Source organism: Lepidochelys kempii, chromosome 18 (genome assembly GCF_965140285.1).
Source record: "Lepidochelys kempii isolate rLepKem1 chromosome 18, rLepKem1.hap1, whole genome shotgun sequence".
NCBI classification, from domain to species: domain Eukaryota; kingdom Metazoa; phylum Chordata; order Testudines; family Cheloniidae; genus Lepidochelys; species Lepidochelys kempii.
In genome coordinates this window covers 9398517-9420781 of record NC_136397.1, presented here as the reverse complement: position 1 = coordinate 9420781, position 22265 = coordinate 9398517, and the positions used below count along the sequence as shown (strand labels likewise).

General features: G+C 41.6%; 1 protein-coding gene across 3 annotated transcripts in view; it reads left to right on the top strand.

Moving 5' to 3' along the window:
• Window positions 1-7099: 7099 nt before the first annotated feature.
• The window catches only part of IFFO2 (intermediate filament family orphan 2), a 53936-nt gene continuing 38770 nt past the window's right edge, over window positions 7100-22265 (top strand). For all 3 annotated transcript variants that reach the window (XM_078849380.1, XM_078849379.1, XM_073317115.2), the window contains exon 1: window positions 7100-8020. In XM_078849380.1, the coding sequence (XP_078705506.1) occupies window positions 7422-8020 (599 nt within the window). In that variant the 5' untranslated portion in view covers window positions 7100-7421. The remainder of the gene's footprint in view (window positions 8021-22265) is intronic.

Sequence of the window (22265 nt, the reverse complement as noted above, 5' to 3'; positions counted from 1 at the left end):
TACAGTGTGTATGGTAATACCCATTGTTTCATGTTCTCAGGGTATATAAAATCTCCCCACTGTATTTTCCACTGCATGCATCCGATGAAGTGAGCTGTAGCTCACGAAAGCTTATGCTCAAATAAATTGGTTAGTCTCTAAGGTGCCACAAGTCTTCCTTTTCTTTTTGTGGATACAGACTAACACGGCTGCTACTCTGAAACTTAAAGGAGTGTCCATTAGTAATTAATATAGGACTCCTAGGCTCTGTTTCCAGCTTGGCCACTTTGTAATTTTAAGCAAGTCACTTTTCTCACTGTGTACCTCAGTTTCCCCATCCGTATAATTAGTGTAATTATCTCCTGTTCCCTACAGAGGGTGAAGAGAGCTTTGATTATCATTTCTAAAGTGTTTCTGATGTGCTGGAGAAGCACAAAGTATTATATGTCATTATTAGTGTCCTCCAAAGCTGTTTGAAAGAAGCCTCACAATGTCCGGTGAGGTGGGTAAATATTAGCTCCATTTTACAGCTGGAGAAACTGAGGTACAGAAAGGGAAAGTGGCACACTAAAGATAGAGCAGCAAGTCAGTGGCAATATCAGATATAGGACTGAGGGATCTGATTTTCCATTGCACTGCATCTTGTGCCACCATGACCAGGGCAAAGTGAGTTAAAATGATATCACTCTGTGGTGTAGGATAATGAAAAGCCAGGCACTAGGAATCCTGAGTGCCAGTCCCTGTTGGAACCACTGGACCACATCCCTCTTTGGATAAAACAACTGTAGTATGCCTGGGCTTGTATTAATTATTGTTATTTTATTTTTATTTACGCACAGCTATAGCTAGTTAGTTATTTAAAAGCAAACCTCTTTCCTATTTGTTTTCCTCTCCCTCCAGTTAAATAAATCCTACTCAGAACACCATTATTTAAATCTGTTATTGTCAGGCAGTGGAGATCCTTATAACCGAAAGAATTAATGGAATCCCTATAGGAATCAGCAGTAATGGGGCATTCCGTGAGCTGTTAATTCTGCACTGCAAAGAGCTTTTAGAGAATAGCCCCTCACTAACTGTGGCTGCTTGACAGAAATTCTGTGGCAGCGAGTTAGGTCTGTGGTTGCACAAATCCTTATGGAACAAAGCTTTCTGTTTCTGGGAAGAATCTGAACCTAATCCTAATTAATTGTTCCTAGGGTCATTAATTCAGAATGATTCACTTTCAGGAGACAAAATGAAACAGTAGCCGAGTTAGCAGCAGCTTAATACTACCCTCTTACTGAATGGGCTTAATTGTCTCCCTGCCTCCAAGACCCTTTGAATTGAACTTGCCAGATAAAGAGCAGTTTGGGAACCCGGTCCAATTTGTGAGCTGCATCTTACATGAACACTGTTACTGTTTGGGGAAGGCACCCCATCCTCCTGTTGAATTGTTCTACAGTACATCCAGTGATTGTCCATGTACTGGGCTGTTGTCTGTTACAAGATGTGACATTATGCATGAAGGGCCTGATCCAAAGTCAATTAAAGTCAATAGAAAGATATTCAGTGACTCAGCTGGCTTTGGATCCAGCCCTAGTAGATCTGTTCACCCAGATTCTACTGTGATGGTTGCCTCATAAATGTGCCTAATAAACAGCAATAGTGCACATAATCTCACAGGACAGGTACCAAAGCTCACCATTAATTAGTTACACTAATTAACTGACCATTTTGCCAGCCTCCCAAACATGGGGACATTCTTGCTTTCTAACTGTTTCCTGCCTCCTTGAAAAAAATGCCAATTTTTAATAGGAATTTCCTAGGTTGTTCACAGGGCTGTTTTGCTGACTACATTTTCTCCTGAGATCACTCTTCTCTCTCTAGTACAGTGTACACCACAGTCTCCACAGATAGCATGGAGGAGAACTGGGAGGATGTTGGGAGGTAGCTATGTACTTCTCAAAGGGTCAAATTCAGCCCTTAGATGTGCAGAAAGGCTAAAAACTCCTTCTTCTATAATGAAAGCTTAGATTCTGGGGAATTACCCAGATCAGTGAGAAAAGCCTACATCTTCTGAATTAATGGGTTTTGATTGTCCCTGCTAATCACCCGAAACTTATCACTTGCAGCTTTACTAAATCCTCACATTTTGTAACAATTGTAGCAAATTTACAGTGCAATATATGCTGAGGATGGAAAACTTCCCTGGTGAGCTATTCCCTTTGCTTGTTGTCCTCTAGCATGTATTGTCCTCCTAAAATACCTTCGAGGTATGACAACAAAAAGCTCCCATGTTGTCTCCTGCATTCACACAAATTGGCAACTGAAGAGCACCCGGAAGTACTAGAGATTAGAGCCCAGATCATGGGGAAAATGCACAGGAAGGCCACAAGCACTGTTCCCTCTAAGTTGTGCCGTGCACACAGATTCTAAACCCCACGCACACGACGAAAGAACACATGCACAAAAATTTGCCCAGAAGCACAACAGTTTGCACAAAAGAATTTTTTTGCACACATAGCCTGTCAAAAATTGGCACAGAAGACATTTTTTTGGGCACACGGCCTGTCAAAAATTAGAGGGAACATTGGCCACAAGTCAGTCAGAAGCTGGAGATTTGGTTACACTGTGGTGGTGTTGGTGTTGGTGTTGCCTCCCCGAGCAATGGAGAGGACCCGCCGAACCTGCAAATCTCCTAATATTTCTTTCCAGATCTTTGAACATCTATGGAGGACCAAGACATTAATGAGGAAGCCTAGTATGTCTGTGCTATCCCTAAGGACCTCAGTATGGTTTCTTCAGACTTCCCACTTATGCCTGGCCAATCATCCCCCATTTCACAGCACAGAATGGAAGTTCACTAGTATAACGTCAACAGGGTCAGCATTATCTTACAGGGGCAAAATCCCCACAGGTTTGATGTTGATGTTGCTATAGAGAGTGGCTCTTCTCCAGCTTCATTCACACAGCCATGTCCTCCTGCAACCACAGAGCCCCATACTCCTGGAATTTGCATCAACTGACTTCAATGAGTTTAGAGAGAAGAGCCAGGGGGCTGTCACATCGGCTCAACCCTCCTCCCTCCAACAAAATGTTGACCGTAGCAATGGATTTTTGGCTCCTTTCAGCCCCCCCTATGGAGGGGATGATCAGCCCTAGATTATAACACAGAAAATAACCATGTGTATAAAAAAAATCAAATACATAGGTAATTTAGTTTGATAGGTTCACTGCTACTCAACATCATTAGTTCTAGGTAAGGGTAGTTGAAATATCAAATGGTGAAAGGTGTTTTAATTGTAGCCTCAAAAATGAATAAGACTTCAACATACATTAACTGGGTTTTATATTTGATGAGAGATAATCATGTTAAAGTGTTTCTTTGAGCCATCTCTTTAACATAGCGCCTCCACCCAGCGCAATGAGATCCACAAAATGATGTCACATTTTTTTCCCAGGGCATGAGGCCAGCTGCAGTGAAAACATGGAATAACAACAATAACAACACTGCACTCCTAGAACGCCTTCTCATGGAGGACCTGAAAGTGCTTTACAAACAGTCATTGGTTGAGCGATAGAATTTAAATAGCTTCCACTGTAATAAGTAAAGAAGCTGTCCCACATTTTGGTTTGTAAAGCAAACTGTTCGCAAATCCTAGCCCCACTGAAGTCAATGGGAACACTCCCATTGATTTCATTAGGGCCAGGATTTCTCATGAATCCCAGTTCAGTGTTCAATGCACTATGTCATGCTGCCTTCCCTGTGTATCGTGAGGTTGTGCACTCTGAGGTCTGTGTGAGTTTGGAAGGGACTTGAATCCTTCTCCCCACTTGCAAGGTCATAGAGCAGCCATGGAGCCCTTCCCCAATGTTGCAGTAACCCCTCAATTCTACAGCTCCTGTGTCCCTACCATCTCTGCAAGGACTGGATAGCAGATCTGTTTAGAGGTGACCTTAGTGTTAGTCCCAGCTGTGGTGTGTTAAAATTTTAGGTTGTCACTTTAAATTCTTGGGGGTTTGGGGGGGGGTGTTGACTGGTCCTGCTTGACAATTAGGAGCTCTGTATGGAAGCTGTGATCTGGCCCTTGCAATAGTCAGAGTAAAGAGGAAGTTGGGTGAGTGAGTTGTGGCTCTGTCTAAGGGCCAGTTTTGTCTCCCTGTTCTTGTGTGTTGTCATTCTGAATTCTAAGAAATAAAGGAGTGTTAGGCTGCAACTTTCCAGCAAGAGCATTTTATGTTTTTATCTAACTTCTTGCTGCATATGCTGTGAACCATACCACCACCTTGCCTCTGTGCCCCCTCCATGCTTCATGCAAGAAAGCCGCAAGGAGCGCTAGTCTGCAGCACATCAGAAAGGAGGGAACTGATGTATTTGAGCAGGTTCCCCCCATGCTGTACTGCTTCTCATGCAGCAGAATCGTAGCAATCAATGCCTTCAATGACCTACAGGATTTAATTGTTTAGTGGCAAATTCTGCACTTGCTCCTGCAATCCCACTGATTTCTGTGGGATCATGATTTCACTGGGAGCTTTCCCTGTGTGAGAGTTGCAGGAATGGGCTTTAGTGTGTCAATACTGCTTCGTGTAGGGTCCATTACCATGTCACTATGTGGCAGACAGGACTAGGCTTACTGAAAAATCAGTAAAATGCTTGCAAAATAAGGGGCCAAGAAAGAAAAAAAATATTTTAAGATGATAAACTTATCCCATCTAATGCTCTATTACATTATGCTTAAGAGAACTCATGTGACCACTAATGCCTATGCAGCACTATGTAATTTTTGCCTATTAGGCAGATTTAGCATATCCACCCTAAATCATTATTTAAGCAAACAGACAGAACAAGTCTTATTTTATGACAAATGGTTTGCACGCCTAAGGTGCATTGTGAGGCACGAGGAAAAACTGCCTGTGTGTGAATATGTCTGTCCACCTGAGAGGATGTGTTATATTTTGAAACATCTCACCCAGCATGTCTTCTTGTCAACATGGTGTGATTTCTCAAAGAAAATACTTTGTTTGCTTAAGAGCTTTTGAAAGTGTAATATTTGAAACATACCTTTCCTACCACATAAAGAAACTGCATTTTATATATGTTATTCTTTAGTGCAATATATTTTTCTTAAACAAATATTAAAATTAAATATTAAAATTGCCACCAATTGTTTTTCTTAAATGAAGTAAAAATGAATAGGTAAACCAAGCTAAAAATCTGCTTTTATTTACAATAGAGTAAGTCTGGATTAAGTTTGTTAACTCTGTTAAAGATAATGAAATAAAGCCAAGTTTACACTAGTGTGAGATCAAAATCTGGCTCTTAAGATTTTTATTTTCCTGTAAAGTATCATGCACTCCTATGGTACTACATGTATAATACAATTAAACAATATCCCTCTGATTTTTGAGCAGCTGAGATGATCATCTGGAGAAATCTGCAACAGTAGGGAATGTTTATTTAATAATAACATAATTGTAATAAGAAAAGGAGTACTTGTGGCACCTTAGAGACTAACCAATTTATTTGAGCATAAGTTTTCGTGAGCTACAGCTCACTTCATCGGATGCTGTAGTTCACAAAAGCTTATGCTTAAATAAATTGGTTAGTCTCTAAGGTGCCACAAGTGCTCCTTTTCTTTTTGCGATTACAGACTAACACGGCTGTTACTCTGAAACCTGTCATAATTGTAATAGTATAATATCAATATTAGTTGGCACTTAAATAAGGCTTCCCACCTTCAAACTATTATACAAATATTAACTAAATATGTCATTATATAATCTAATCTTATTAATGAAATAATTGTAATAAGTCTAAAGCTAAATAGAGAAGTATGATAAATCTTTCATAGATCACAGTCCTATTATGTGACTTATATAAACCAACCCTTCTGGGGCATGATTCTGTGAAGTGTTGAATGCCTGCTGACCACTGGCAACTCCCAGGGGGCCTATTTGCAGCATGAAGCGTTTTTCTGGCCTCAGAGGCAAAAGGTCCCATTAACTTTATTGGAACAGGATCATGCCAGTGGCCTGTTTGAAAGCAAACATGCCATTCCTATTGTTAATCTCGGCAGGCGTGCCCTAATGTCTACTCCAAAATTGGATCCGGAAAATAGCAAATACTGGGACTAAATTAAAGCAATAAATAGCAATTCAGTCTGTATTAGACTATATTAGTGTGTGGTATTTCCAAACACTCCTCCTATTTCAAAATTGTAACAATGAAGTTCCATAAAAAAATCCATGTCCTGTTAAGCATTCTTATAAGACCAAGCACAAGGGAACTGTAAAGGAGACAATTACTAATACAACTGCAAACTGGCACTGCAGAAGGCAAATAATGGGGAAAATGTTTATTTCATAAGCAAGGCCAGTTTTTGCAGCTAGAAGAATAGGCTGTCTGGATTTTAATTATGCACTAGGCAGAATCAAAGCCTAGTTTCTTGAAGCTCTGTTTACATCGGCCAGGGAAACTAGCTGCTTCTTATGAACCTTATAAGCAGGGCAGGAAAGCACAAGGAAAAGAAGAGGCTTGTCAAGGCCCTGAATCCCGTGCAGGCGTCACACTCCATAGGTTGCTCAGCCCCCTCTCTCGAATTCAATGGGTGACTGAGGCAGTTTGGTTCAATGGCTCTCAGCATCCCCACTGTACAAATTGTTGCAGCCCCCCCTGATTCCCTTGGGACCCACAGCAGCAACCTTTGAGTGGGAGGAACTTAGTGGCCCGGTCCTGGTTGCCCCTCGTGGACCCTGGCCACGAGCAGCCTGGGCTGGGGGGGGTTTTTTGAAGCGGCTCCCGGGGAAACCCGGCTCAAGCCACCGCGCTCCAGCAAAAGCGGCCAGCGGGGCAAGGGGGTGGCGCGTGCACATGAAAAGGCACGGGGAGGGGAGGGGCCATCCCGCGGGGGCGCGGCTACAACTCGAGGGGCGGGGCCGTTTCGGAAAAGCCGGCGTTGGACGGGGGCGTGCGGCGGCTCGGGGTGGGCGGGGCCGGCGGGGCAGAAGAGGGAGGGGGCGGGGCCACGGTGGGGAGGGGGCGGGGCCGCGCCTGCCGCCGCTCGCGGAGGCGGGGGGGGGCGTGGCCCGCGCGGCGGCCGGTGCCGAGTCCCGCCCCGCGTCGCCGGCCTCAGTCAGTCAGCGGCCGGGCAGCTGCGCCGGATGCGGCAGTGGCGGCTGGCGCAGGAGCGAGCGAGCTAGCAGCCGAGGCCGGGCGCCCCCCTCGCTTGGAGACACCCGGATTGCGGGAGGGACGCGATCCTGGGCCGCTTTGGGGTTTTTTTTTTTTTTTTTACCTCAGAAATAGTCTCCCCTCGCTCCCCCCCACCCTTCGTCTAACCGCCACTTCCGGTTGAATCCCCCCCCCTCTCCCCTCGAGCCGGGTACCTACCCGCCCCCGGTGCTGACAGGATCCCAGTCCCCGTCGCTCCCCCTCCCTGCTGCGAGGGCTCCCGGCCGGGAGGATGATGAACTCGCTCCTCTTCGGGGAGATGGCCCGCGCCTTCTCCGCCGGCCCGGCCCCCGGCGCCTTGGGCCCCGGCAGCCCCGCGGCTGCCCCGCCGCCGGTGACCGCGGCGCTGCGGAACGACCTGGGCTCCAACATCCACCTGCTGAAGGGGCTGAACGTGCGGTTCCGCTGCTTCCTGGCCAAGGTGCACGAGCTGGAGCGGCGCAACCGGCTGCTGGAGAAGCAGCTGCAGGCGCAGCAGAGCGAGCGCGACCGCCGCTTCCGCTACAAGACCTTCTCCCGGGACCAGGCCGTGCAGACGGACTCGGGGCCCCCGGCTCCCGGACAGGGCGCCCGGCCCGCCGGCCCCGCCGCGGCTGCTGCCGCCGCCGCCGCCCCGCCGCAGCCCTACGGCCGCCTGCCTGGCACCATCTGGAGCTACACCCAGGTGCGCCGCACCGGCGGCGGCGGCCTGGAGACCCTGCAGGGGCCCGGCGTCTCCTGGGTCCATCCGGACGGCGTGGGGGTGCAGATCGACACCATCACCCCCGAGATCCGGGCCCTCTACAACGTGCTGGCCAAAGTCAAGCGGGAGAGGGACGAGTACAAGAGAAAGTGAGTGCGGGGAAGGCCTGAAATGAGCATCGCAGGGAGGAGGTGAAGTCGGGCAGTGTGTGGCTCCCACGTCCAGCTCGCTTGTTTGTATTGCATGGGGGAGTTGAAGGAAGGAGAGGGTTTGGGGGACCCCTCGGGGCAGCCGTCCCAGGGTGAGGAAGGGATAGCTAGGCTGGGGAATCTGAGACCCAGGCGGGAACGTGGCTTCCCTTCCCCCAGACTTCCTGTCTAGGGAGAGAGGAGGCCGATGGATTTGGAAAACTTGGGGGACCCTCCTCGAGAGAGTTTGCCCCTCCCACCAAGCTGGTTGATTTTTCTGGGGTAGGGTGGGTGGTATTCGGAAAACCTGGAGGCCCTTTGGAGGTTGAAGGCCCACTTTCAAGCTTTCTGTGCGTTCCTGTCTCAAAGGGAGCATTGCAAGCTTAACAGATTTTTTTTTTTTAAACCCGTCCTTGGAGAGGGAAGCGATCTACTATTAATGTTTGTTTACATAATTAGCCCTAAATTTAGCTTGGGAGATGAGAACGGGTTAATCCCTTTCATGGTCAATTTCACTTTCTGGCTCTTGTGACTTAGCTCAGTGCTGCAATATTTGGGTTGCAAACACTGCAGGGAAAGGTTTGCATCCAAACAAAAACTGCTTCATTGAACTGTTTAAAAAAAAAACACACCAAACACATACTTGTTGAAAAATTTAAATTCATCTTACATTTTTGTTAAGCCTTGGGAGATTTTTTCGCAAAATTAAACATCTCTAAATACACTAGACATACAGAGTCAAGTCTATGTGCGCTGAGGGTGGGAGGCCAGTAAAAGTCGGTAGCTGGGATCCTGGAGACAGATTTCTATATGCAGTGGGTGCCCAGGGCATCCTGAAGGACAGACCTGGGCAACCACTGCTAAATTCTGTTGCCTTTTGGTTTGAATGGGGTCTGTCTCTGGCAGTTTGGTTTTGTAGGAGGGCAAATTCAGACAACCCTTTTGTGAGACAGACAGGGTTTTGGCCATGTGGCATACAGCACATTCTGATTGCAGCGCTCTGCATGGATGAGAACATTGTGTTCCTTTATAAGCTGTTAGTTTGTCACATTTATGATTAAAAAAATCTTAACACTGGGGAGGTGTATGATACATGAATGTATCTTTTGGGGTTGCTCTAGTTTGTCCCTATGTGTCATGTTGAATAGACTATTGAAACTGGAAAATGGCTAAATTAATATATTTTCCTCTATTTTAAATTTGTTGGCTTAAATTGGAAACCATGCAGTAAAATCACTTGTAGATGTGACAGATGGAAACTTTCTTTGGCTACTTTTAAAAATACCCTTCCACTCCTGATATTTCCTTGCATCTAGCTGTGTGAACCATGAAAATAAGATAATCTGGGAAATCCCAGTTCCAACTGGTTTCTACTGTTAAGTGGCTTTCAGTAGTATGACTTCTGTGGGGTGGGAACTCAAATGTAATGCTGAAAAGTAGTTGATGGCTTGTATTCCAGGGACATCTCTCTTTTGGCAAGGCAACTTTTTTTCTTTAAGGGCTCATATCTGAGTAACCCAGTCTTATCTATTTGATTCTCAACTCCCAGTAAATCGTACCAGTTGTACTGGTTATGTGATGTGGATGTCTGTACACTATGAAACTACTCTCCTATTTGATAACACATTTTTAAACCGGGGTAATAGGCCTTCAGAGCTTAGTGCTCTGACAGGAGTTGATTTCAAAATGTGATTTGATTAAAGGAAAGTTGGGGTGTATTTTTTTGTCTGCAGTAGTAGGCACATTACGCCATCGGCTTATTTTGTTTTCATTCTCTATACTAAGAACATGGGTGGTGACACTTGGGAGAATATGTATTCAGCCTTGTTTCATTTAAGAAAGTTATCTCTAAGGTGCCACTAGTACTCCTTTTCTTTATCCCTAGGATGTGGGTCGTGTCATCAGTGACTAGTGCTACTTTCTTTTTTTAAATAGACGAACGGTGCTTTCTTCTGGAAGAAAAGGCTAAGGTGTAGTCAGTGCACAGATTTGCACTGCTTTAACTTTGTGTTTAGAAATTGATGAAGTTAAAGAGGTATAACCCCTAGTGTGGATGCAGCAATACTCATATAAAAGTGCTTATACCAGTATAGCTGCTTTTGGTCTAATCACCTTTATACCGGTATAACTGCATCCACACTAGCGGGTCTTATTGCTTTAATTAGATCTGTTTCTAAACTGAGGCAGTTAAAGCAGTACAAAAATTGTGTAGATAAGTGCAAGTGTGTATGATTGTGTTAACATCTTGAGTCTCCTTGGAAAGACTTGCATTTTTAATGTCTCCTTCAATGTGGGTATGTCCATTACTAAGTAACTAATTATTACAATTCTAGTTTGCCTTTCCTGACCCCCCCGCCCTTCCTTATCTGTTTGTGCCCTGCACTAGTCAAACCTATATTTTAGGTGACCTGGTCTTTGGAGTTGATTGTGTTTTAGCCCAGCTTGATTGTCATGCACATTGTGTAAAGAGTTGTCACTTTGGATGGGCTATCACCAGCAGGAGAGTGAATTTGTGTGGGGGGGTGGAGGGTGAGAAAACCTGGATTTGTGCTGGAAATCACTTTAGATAAGCTATTACCAGCAGGACAGTGGGGTGGGAATAGGTATTGTTTCATATTCTCTGTGTATATATAAAGCCTGCTGCAGTTTCCACGATATGCATCTGAGGAAGTGAGCTGTAGCTCACGAAAGCTTATGCTCTAATAAATTGGTTAGTCTCTAAGGTGCCACAAGTCCTCCTTTTCTTTTTGCGAATACAGACTAACACGGCTGTTACTCTGAAACCTGTGTTTTTCTTGTGAGACATCTAGCAAATTTTGTGTGATTTAGAAAATATTTATGCTGTTTACTTGTTCATTCAGCTCTAGCAGTAATAATAGATTTCAGTTTTACTTTTTCATGCACTACCACAGTATGGAAATGCTTGCGTTGCAAACACCATAGAGACTGCTTACTTCCCAAACAACTATCATTTTTCTTAATGAAAACACTTAGCATCATAGAAGTGTAGGACCTCAAGAGGTCATTTGGTCCAGTCTCCTGCACTCAAGGCAGGGCTATTTAATAAAAAGCTAGCTGCCCAAATGGGTTAGAATCCTGGCCCCTCAGATTAAGAGCCTGATGCTCTGCTGACTGAGCTAGCTGTCATTGCCAACGCTTCTGTTGTGTATTTTTTGTAAAATCACATTTTGGGTTTAAAGTACCTGATAGTGCCCCCTGATGACTGAATTACTCCTAGCACAGTATTCAGAGTAACAGCCGTGTTAGTCTGTATTCGCAAAAAGAAAAGGAGTACTTGTGGCACCTTAGAGACTAACCAATGGAGTGGAAATCTATCAACTGCATGATATATAAAGTCTGCTGCAGTTTCCACGGTATGCATCCGATGAAGTGAGCTGTAGCTCACGAAAGCTCATGCTCAAATAAATTGGTTAGTCTCTAAGGTGCCACAAGTACTCCTTTTCTCCTAGCACAGTAGTCTCCAAATAAAGAAGCCAGTGCGTTTTGTTTCTATCACTTTTGGAAAGAACATTGTCAGCAAAGAGTTAAACATGTGCATAAGTCTTGCTCTGCAAAGATGTCTGGCTAGCTTGCTTACTGTTAACTTGGAAAACAGACCTGTGTGCAATACTTTTTTGAAAGGCTACTATCTTGAGGTGGCAAGATGGAGAATCATTACTTGGGTGCTCTAAACTATTGTTAGCAAACTTCAACTTCCTTGGAGGAAGAGAACTAATATAGTTACCAGATGTGTTACAGTGTTCTTAGATGCTTTCCTCTTAGGTCAAGATGGTAGAAATCTTGAAAGGGGGTGTCTTGCGCCAATGGCAGTGGTTGGTTCTAAGCCTTTTTGAAGGGATCTGTTGTCGTACTGGCTGAAAGATACCGCTCTCCTATGCAGAATGTGATTCGGAAAGTAGGATTCATTGTTTTAATACATTTTTATCCAAAGCAGTATATTTATGCTCTGGTGGGTGTGACCACCTAATCAGACAGGGCACAATTGTCAGACACTTCTTCCTTTGCAGAAGAACTGAATAGGTGGTGAATATGAATTCTGAGATTCAGAAATAAATTCACCTCCAGTTTTTATACCATATTTGCCTTTCCAGTATGGAGTACATTGGAAAATCTATTTTGAAGTGACTTACTAATCATGTTGTTGGTAAGATATTTCAGTTTGGTCCATGCTCTTTTTATTGGGGAGCTAATAATGCACTAGGGGATTTGTGATAATATGCTAATATTCCAGGGGAGAGCTTAAGCATAAGAACAGGGTCAGACCAGTGGTCCATCTGGTCCAGTATCCTGTCTTCCGACAGTGGCCAATGCCAAATGCTTTAAAAGAAATGAACAGAACAGGGCAATCATTGAGTGATCCGTCCCCTGTCATCCACTCCTAGCATCTGAAAGCATGGGGTTGTGTCCCTGACCATCTTGGCTAATAGCCATTGATGGACCTATCTTCCATGAATTTATCTAATTCTTTTTTGAATCTTGTTGTAGTTTTGGACTTCTCAACATCCCCTGGCAATGAATTCTGCAGGCTGACTGTGTGTTGTGTGAAGAAGTACTGCCTTATGTTTGTTTTTAAATCTGCTGCCTATTCATTTCACTGGGTGACCCCTGCTTCTTGTGTTCTGTGGAGGGGTAAATAACACTTCCCAGTTCGCTTTCTCTACACCATTCATGATTTTATAGTCCTTTATCATATCCTCTCATTTTCTAAGATGAACAATCCTGGTCTTTTTAATTCCTCCTCAGATGAAGCTGCTCCATATCCCTAATCGCTTTAGCGTGGTGGTGGTAGCTGTGTTAGTCTGTATCGGCAAAAATGAGGAGGAGTCCTTGTGGCACCTTAGAGACTAACAAATTTGTCTGGGCATAAGTTCTAGCCCACGAAAGTTTATGCCCAAATAAATTTGTTAGTCTCGAAGGTGCCACAAGGACTCCTTGTTGTTTTTGCTAATCATTTTAGTTACCTTTCTCTGCATCTTTTCCAGTTCTAATATCTTTTTTTGAGGTGGGGTGACCAGAACTGCACCCGGTATTCAAGTTGTGAGCATTATATTTGCAGTCTTATCTATGCCTTTCCTAGCGATTCCTAACATTTGGTTACCTTTTTTGACTGCCACTGCACATTAAATGACTGTATTCAGAAAACTATCCACGATGACTCCAAGAACTTTCTTGAGTGGTAACAGCTAATTTAGACCCTATCATTTTGTAAGTATAGCTGGGATTATGTTTTCCAGTGTGCATTACTTCACACTTATCAAAGTTCTGCCATTTTGTTGCCCAGTCACCTTGATTCTGAAAATTCTCAAGAAGAGATTGTGAAGGAACAACAATAAGGTTGTAAAGCATATTTTCTGATGATCTTCCTTTTTTACCACAAAACAAGTAAAATTAATCCTACTGATAAATACTTTTTACAATTGCCACTTAGAAATGTGTATCAGCCCTTAAGTATACATCTTATAGGAAAACATACTGATACCAAGATGTGTGACAGATGACTACATTACTGAGTTGTGCAAATACCATTGCTAGTAGTGTTTGTTGGTTTGTTTTTTTGGTTACACAATGGTTATACAGTCTCTGTACCAAGCAACCAATTCACATAAAGCTTCTGAGTCTTGGTGACACAAATATTGTCCCCTGTTGAAATAGTTGCAATAAGCTCCATGACTGGATTGCAAGGTGTGGCGAGCACAATTTCCTCTTGAATGTCAACGTCTTGTAGTTCATGTGTAGCCTGTTTAATGCTAGTAGGAAAAAATCATGTTCAAAATTAATTTTTTTTTAAAATTGAAACTTCCTTCTGCACAAATATGAAAATCATGCCATAGTCACAAGCTGAAAAACACAGCAGTCAGATTGAGAGCAGCTTTTGGTAAAGAGGAGGTAAAACTGTCTAAAAAATCTGAAGGTTATCAAAGATTTTTTTATCAGAAGAGGTTCCACAAGCAAACTTTAAAATTACAAACGGCTTCCCTCTAACAACAGACTGCTTAATTCCCCACGCCTTTTTTCCACCTATGAAAGTCTAGATTTTCTTGGAGCTGCAGCAGCAGCTTATTATGATATAATGTTGAAACATATATAACCTTTGGCTAATATTTTATGGTCAATAGAATGCTGTGATTTGTTTTAAAATTACAAATGTGAGTAAAGTCTGGAGCAGATATAAGCAAAAGTTCCCATGAGGAATCAGCTGACTAAGAAACAGGCTGTGTCGAACTAATTTCCCTCCCCCTCTACTATTTTATTCAAGGATACATGAAAACAGCCACTTCGTTAAACGTTTTCTGTTTCTCTTTATCACTCTGAATTATTAATTTCTGGATAATTATTAAAAGTAGCTTCTGATTCTAGATCTGCTCACAAGTCCTTTGGTCAATTTTTGACATCTGGTAACAACACTTCACTGTGTTTAACTCCTTTTCTGTTGCTATTTGAAAGACCTATATGCAAGCAGGAGAAACTAACTACACAGGGAAACTTAGGTTAACTGTATACAAAGTAAGTAAACCAGAGAATCACTTTTCCAGTCTTTCAGTAGGTGTTATCTTAAATGTTACTTCTAAAAGTTAGAAATAAAATGGTGTTCATGCATGTGTCCTTTGTCATAGGAAGAAAAACTTGGGAGATGTGAGAAGGAAAAAATCTTCAACATTTTCTTTGAGAGACAGTGGATTTGTAGATGTTATATAAATGTGAATTTTTATATTGGATCAGTGCAGCATTTTGCATATGTATAACCATTTGCCTGGTTACCCAAAGGATGATCAGTATAGCTTGTTATAAGAAGAATCCTGTTTCAGAAGAATGGTTAATGATGCAAAACTGTAAACAATATTGTCATAGTTCAGTCTAGTTATTGTGTTACATAATCGCCTTATTAGTATGTTAACAATTTAGGATTCTTGTTAGGTTTTAGCAAGTGAAGTAGTGTAGCTGGGATCTAATCAATGCCATTCAAAGAGATGAGCTTAACCACATACCCACACATTGAAATGCATTCTCCTGGACTGTAGGAGAATGTCTGTCTTGACTATTTGAAGAGGCAGCATTATAAATCAAGGTTAAACATAGGAGGGTGACACCCCAGTTTATGAAATATACCGAAATGTGCACTGCATGGAATTTGGTTTCTAATATGCTATTCAAGACAAAAATGCACATGTTAAGATTTATTTATTATTTATTTTATTTTGAGGTAGGTAACAGTTCAGGTTCTCACCTTTTTAGGCTCTGAGGGGGGTATGTGTAGCTCTCCCATTAAGATCTGGGAGCACTGTGACTGTCCAAATATTCCTGTGTGTGGCCAACAAAAGTCTGTTGAGTTTGTGAAAACCCTCCTGCAGTCATTCCATATTCTTCTCTCTGAATAGCTTTTAAAAATAAAAAAAAAAAACAATCTCTCTGCAAGAGACCTGCTGATCAGTTTGTCCAGAGCTTTAGTTTGAACACTTGAATGGATTATATTTTATGGGTTTAAAATTGTTTTTAATTGGTTCATATATTTAGAATCTACCAGATATTGAGGGTTTTTTTTCTTGTAGCAGTCGAAAGAAACTTAATAGTTGAGCTGGAAATAGTTGTTTTTCCTCAGGATGGTCTTTTCATTTTGAAAATTAATAAAGTCCGGTTGAAGAACAAGAGATTATCTCAAATTTGCTGCTGCTGGATAGATTTCCATTGTCAAAGGCAAAGCATTTCAAAACTAACTAGATCTGTGGTTTTTTTTTTAAAGGAACTTAATAAAATTTTGCTTAGGACAAAATTTGTAGGAATGTCTAAACTTAAAAATCAATGGTAATATGATGCAAATGTTTTTTATTGGGTCCCCATGTATTATAGCATGACTTCTGAGGTGAACACAAGAATTTCTTCAGGGTACTAGATTTTCTCCCCTCCATGTTTCAGTTTGTTACAGAGCTAGTAATGCTTTCTACCTGTAAATTAAGGTACTTCCCTCTAATTCGTAATTCCAGTATATTTCTGCTCTCCTTTTTACAGTTTAAAAGGGCCAGTTGGCTTTTCAGTAAAAGTGCTTAGTAGAGATTTCATTACCAGTTGGACAAACCAAATTCAGATACTTCTCACCTACCCTTGTTGAAGGAAAATTCTGAAGTAAATGCTCATGCTTCTGAAATTGAAAGTTAGTGTTAAAGGAATTCTAGCTGTTAACAGCAAGAGAGAATTTCTGCTTGAGGAAGGGAGAAAATTATCTGATTGATGCCAAAAACAATAGCTGTGCTACAGAATATATCATTACTAGGAATTAGAGAAGCAGGACTTTTTGGCTCCATAACTCTGTCTTTTGTTACTTAGACCAGTGATTTTCAGCCTTTTTTCATTTGCAGACCCCTAAACAAATTTAAATGGACCCTCAAGGGTCTGCGGATTGAAAACCACTGACTTAGACTTTTTGTAGTCTGGGTGTAAGAAATGTATTTGTCTCTGAATTGTGCTACTGTGCTATCCTTAATGTTGATGATGCATCTTTGTCCAGTGTTTGTGATTAACATGATTTTGGAAAAAATCCGTATCAAATCTTTCAGATTCTGAATTCTAATACAAGTAGAAACTAGAGTAATTGGCCAAGGAGTGAGGGCTCTCATGCTTTTGGGAAGAAGGCAAAGTATTTTTTCCCCTTCAGTCCTCCCTTATATACATTGCAGTAGTGCCACGAAGACCCAGTCAGGATTGGGTCCCTTGCCCTGAAGAGTTTACTCATGTCTTGTTTAAATTTGATTGTCCTCCCTCAAATAGTTTATTACAGGAGTGACAGTAACAATACTATATGGTTACATAGGCAACAGTGTGAACCACTTAATTCTTAATCACACTACTTAAAATTCCCTATTACATTGCAGCTTCTCCTTACCCCTTTAATGTTTGCACCCTTGAAAAAGTCATGCGGTTTGCGGTCCCCTTTATCTATTACCATTGGTTCTTTTTTTATTATTATTTTTTATTATTTATTTTAAGTGTAAGCTAGCTCTGCAACTCAGATAACTGTCCCTTCCCTGGGGTGTCTGTCCCATAAAGGGATAGGAGGCAATAGGGGTTCCAGAGTTCTCCACTCTTTATTGTTGTTGAGTGGGTCCCTGCAGCTGTCAAGGTACAAAAAAGAAAAGTCAATTGATGGAGTATGCGTGGGCACTGTGGTCTGGGATTATGGAGGTGCTCTCTAGAGTCCTTGTTCACATCATGGGGTAGTTCTGCCCCTGGGAGATGAAAGGGGTACCTCCCTTCAACAGAGCCAGCTGGTGAGGTGTGGCAGCGGGGTATGGTTCCATAGAAGGGGTTCATCTTCCCTCACCATGATGACACCCTCAGAGGAAGTGGACAAGGAAAGTTCTAGCTGAGCTCCACACTGGTGCTTGGCTCCCATTCTCTCTATTAATGAGGTGCTTTGAGCTTTTTGGAGCTGTGCTTTTCCTGTCACCCCATGAGGCTAAGGCAGGGGTGGACCTTCTAAGCCTCTGGAATGGAGGGAATCCCTCTTATATTCTGGTTAGGGTGGTTGAGGAAGACTTCCATGCCTTTCAAAGGATGGCTACGTCCATGGAAAATACTGTAATACTTGTCCTCTAATTTATAGCTTTTAATACACCTTTTCAGTATTTTGTGAATCCATATGAAAGTAAACTCAGGTCTTCCAAAGGCTGAAAAACCAGATTCTGAAGTACACTTGATAGAGCAAAAACAAGCTCTTTTAAAAATCTTAAACCCAAATTGTCTCTGAAGACATGTGCAATTTAGGAGTCAAGCAAAAACAAACCCAGGAACAAGATATTTCTAGCTATTCATTATGTATAATCATAGGCTTAAATTGCTGTATAGTAATGCATTTCAAGTGCTTGGCTTTCTGTAACTAAGGAAAGAATGGGACTGGTGCAGCTGCTTTTTTGTGGTTCAGATTTTTGTGGTGATGCTCTGCCAGGATTTTGAATTGGCTTCTTGCATATGTTTTTTTTTTTTTTTTTTTTGTCCTGTTGATGGCTTTCTGATATCTTCTCAGGGTTCTGTTTTTAAAGCTTTTGTGTGTCTAGACAACACTAAATTCAAAGGGGTGGAGAAACCATTTTTTTCTATTAGTACAAGAATTGGAGATGTTTATTATTACCCATTGGGTTAAAATCTTAAACTAAATTAAGTGTGCTAAAATGGGGGCCATTAACTGAAGCCATTTGCAGCTTGGAATTCCATAAAGTTTTCCCCCAGACATGCCTCCTTTGCTTAGTAAAAGGTTATCTAACACTGTCCTGTGAACTTAGTTTGTAGTAACAAACAGATCAGCCAGCTTCAACTGGGATTTGGCTCAGTAAGCAGGGCAAAGAACCAGCATATCCCTAGGCTATGCTTGTAACAGTCAGTTCTCAAACTAACTAGGTTCTCCCCCAAACAAATGCTCTGATAGGAGTGGGGAGAAAAGTATCTGTCACTCAAATCCCCACTCTTACATGCTATATATATTAATTCTTAAGATTTTTAGCATCAAGTCTCATCCTCCTTCTGTCTCTCACAATTTGTATAGAAACCTCTTTATTTTTGACTGATGAAGTTTAAGGAAAAATTCTTTTTAACCTCAGTTTTGATTAGCAGAACAATGTAAGATTATTATAATGTATGGTGGCATGTCGGATGAGCACATGGCAGTAGAGTTCAGATATATTGTGAAACTGTCTTGTTTGGGATCCATGAGTGAAAGTGATTGGCTAGTGGCCAGAAATCAGTATTCATGTCAGCTCTGGAGAAGTGCTGTAGGAAGGAGTGTGGGGCTTCTTCCCAAAATGAAGGGAGGGATAATGCTTTGGCTGCTTTTCAAACTGAACTTTATACAACTTTATTGCACCAGGCTCTGTCATCAAATGCCAGTGTCTAGAAATCCAGCAGTTTATCAGATTTTTCAGCTCTTTTATGCATCCACATGTTCAGAATTGGTGTGCAAGCAGATAGAATCTTCTGGAATGTTGTGTTGGAGGAATAGATATGCTGCTTTCTGCCATGCAGAGTGGAGTCTTCAGTAGCAAGATCGTCCAATTTGAAACTGTTTTCACAATCATGACATTAATATGGCATCTGGTTAAAATACTTTTAATAAAACTACTCTCCTATCTGGCTCTAATATTGAAAATGTGTTTAAATCTCTCTCTTTGCCTTGTATGTATTCATTGAGTTGTTGATCCATATACAAAACATTACATCAGTCCTGCCCCGGGTCTACTTCAAGAACATAGAGAGGCTAGAAAGAATGGTGCTCTGTGCCCATTAATGATGTTTCCTGCTTGTTAGTGACCACAGAACTCCAATCTAGTTGAATTGTTACTGTGTGAAGTTGAATCACAGATGATGCATGTCTTGAGTCTTTTTGTTTGGGCACTTCCATCCCTGCATAATTCATAACCACATGACTGACAATGACTGGACACACAACTCTGAAACATCCTGCTGGAGTTCACGTATCCAATTCGCACCAGAGATCACTGCTTGGAAAAGGGTTCAAGCTAACACAATCTAGTGAAGGAAAATTAGTTGCATATGTTTAAAGTTTTATGAGCTAGAGCTTGAAAATAAGCATTTGGGTTTGGATCAGACTTCTGGTTAGGTTGATGAAACCCAGTACTCTTTTGTGGATTACAGTTCTCTCCAAATGCACCCAGTCCTTCCAGCCTTGGCTTCTATCATCCTGGAAGTTTCCAAGGTATACTGTCTTAATAAAGGGGCCAGTTACATGGGATCTAACACACTGTTTGCATCATTATTGTTCGTAATGTGGTTCCAAATTTAGTTCATCTTTAATCTGATGGAATGTCAGTGGAGTTCCTTTGGTTATGTATTAAAATTATAACTAAAGCAAACCTTGGCATTATGACAGGTTTCAGAGTAACAGCCGTGTTAGTCTGTATTCGCAAAAAGAAAAGGAGGACTTGTGGCACCTTAGAGACTAACCAATTTATTAGAGCATAAGCTTTCGTGAGCTACAGCTCACTTCATCAGATGCATATCGTGGAAACTGCAGCAGACTTTATATATACACAGAGAATATGAACCAATACCTCCTCCCACCCCACTGTCCTGCTGGTAATAGCTTATCTAAAGTGATCATCAGGTGGGCCATTTCCAGCACAAATCCAGGTTTTCTCACCCTCCACCCTCCCCCACACAAATTCACTCTCCTGCTGGTGATAGCAGGAAATAGCCCAACTTGATTGTCATGCACATTGTGTAAAGAGTTGTCACTTTGGATGGGCTATCACCAGCAGGAGAGTGAATTTGTGTGTGGGGGGTGGAGGGTGAGAGAACCTGGATTTGTGCTGGAAATGGCCCACCTGATGATCACTTTAGATAAGCTATTACTAGCAGGACAGTGGGGTGGGAGGAGGTATTGGTTCATATTCTCTGTGTATATATAAAGTCTGCTGCAGTTTCCACGATATGCATCTGATGAAGTGAGCTGTAGCTCACGAAAGCTTATGCTCTAATAAATTGGTTAGTCTCTAAGGTGCCACAAGTACTCCTTTTCTCTTGGCATTATGGACAATCTGAAAAATGTAATTTAATTTTCTCTTTGGATGCTATACAGACAGGATAAATAATTTTGTGGTTTCCCAATTTAAATTGTTTCACAGATAGGAGGAGTTCAACGTGCAGAGTTGCTGTAAACTATCAAATAGAAACATAACTTGGGATGCAGCTAGCCCCAGTATTTTGTAAAATGCAAGTTATATGTAGATGCTTGTTGCATTAGAATAGAATAGTTTTATTAAGATTTTTAATGTACATTGTTTATATTCATAACTGAAGGTTAACATTGGTTCTTACATCTGAAGTATCATTAAAACAGAAGTTGGATCCAAGACAATTTCATCCACCACAGGGCTTATGTTAAACTCAAAACAGGCATGCAGCTATTACAAATAGGGCATAATTGTTAAAATTGTCTTTTAAAATATTCAAGATCTCCTGTCCTCTTTTTTTTTAAAAAAGAGGAAATAATTGTCTTCTCTGTAACAGGTGTTAAATCACCTGCTCAATTCTGTTCTCAGCTATAGATGCCAAATCTTGGGAAATCAAATTGTCAGTGCTTAGTATTTTTGCTGATTGGCAACATAGTGTAATTCCAAAGAATCATATCTGTACATAGAAAAGGAGTATTGTGGCACCTTAGAGACTAACAAATTTATTTGAGCAAAGCTTTCGTGAGCTACAGCTCACTAACACAGCTGCTACTCTGATATCTGTACATGATATTGAGCAGTTGTTTCGAAAACTAACTACTGGCACAAATGCAATCACAAAAAGCTACTCATGTATGCAGAATCTCTTAATTTTTTTTATTTGGGTGAGGGAGAGGAAGTATTGGCCAGTTGACAGTATCTTGGAGGAGTCAGGCAACCTGGGCTTTATTCTTGGTTCTGCTGCTGTCTGTGTGATAATGGGTAAGTCATTTAACTGCTTTTCATTAACTGCTTTTCATTTAAGAATCTCACCTTCTTTTATAAGAAGTGCTTTTAAGCATTATCTCCATTCTACAAATGAGGAAACAGAGAAGTTAAGTACAAGTATTATAATACACAGTAAAACATCTTTTCTGCTAATCTGTATTCTTATCCACAGTGCAACAGCTGCTAGTTGTCAGTGACTGTTGAGCTTTTGTTAAAGGGACACAGCTACTCTGGAAGTTAAATCTCATTTTCAGGGATGCTGTTTGGGATTTGTCCTTTTGAAGAAGTATGTTTTGTGGCTGAAATAAGCTAGCTGTCTCCCTAATTAGTCCTGAAACGTAACAAGCTCCCAATGGTAGTATCTTAATAATATGCAGATAACAAACATTCTGCTCTCAAAACTTCTCTGCTTCTCTTTCCTCTTTCTTGGTGCTGGATTACTCTGTCCCTTTGCACAGTGTATTGTGGGAAGTTTTTAGTTAATAAATTCCATGTAGTTGTTGAAACTTGGTACAGCCTCTTCCACCTTTTATTGTATTTAGTCAGTAAATACAAGATTATTTCCCTGAGATTCCAAGATCACCATGAGATATTGTAAGGGTAAACTATATTACTCCTGCTGCTATGAAATAAGTGCACATGTGCAGAATTAGCTATATATTGGTATAACTGCTGTAGAGAGATTCACCTTTTCAGTTCTGGTTTCAAATAATAGAATATCAGGGTTGGAAGGGACCTCAGGA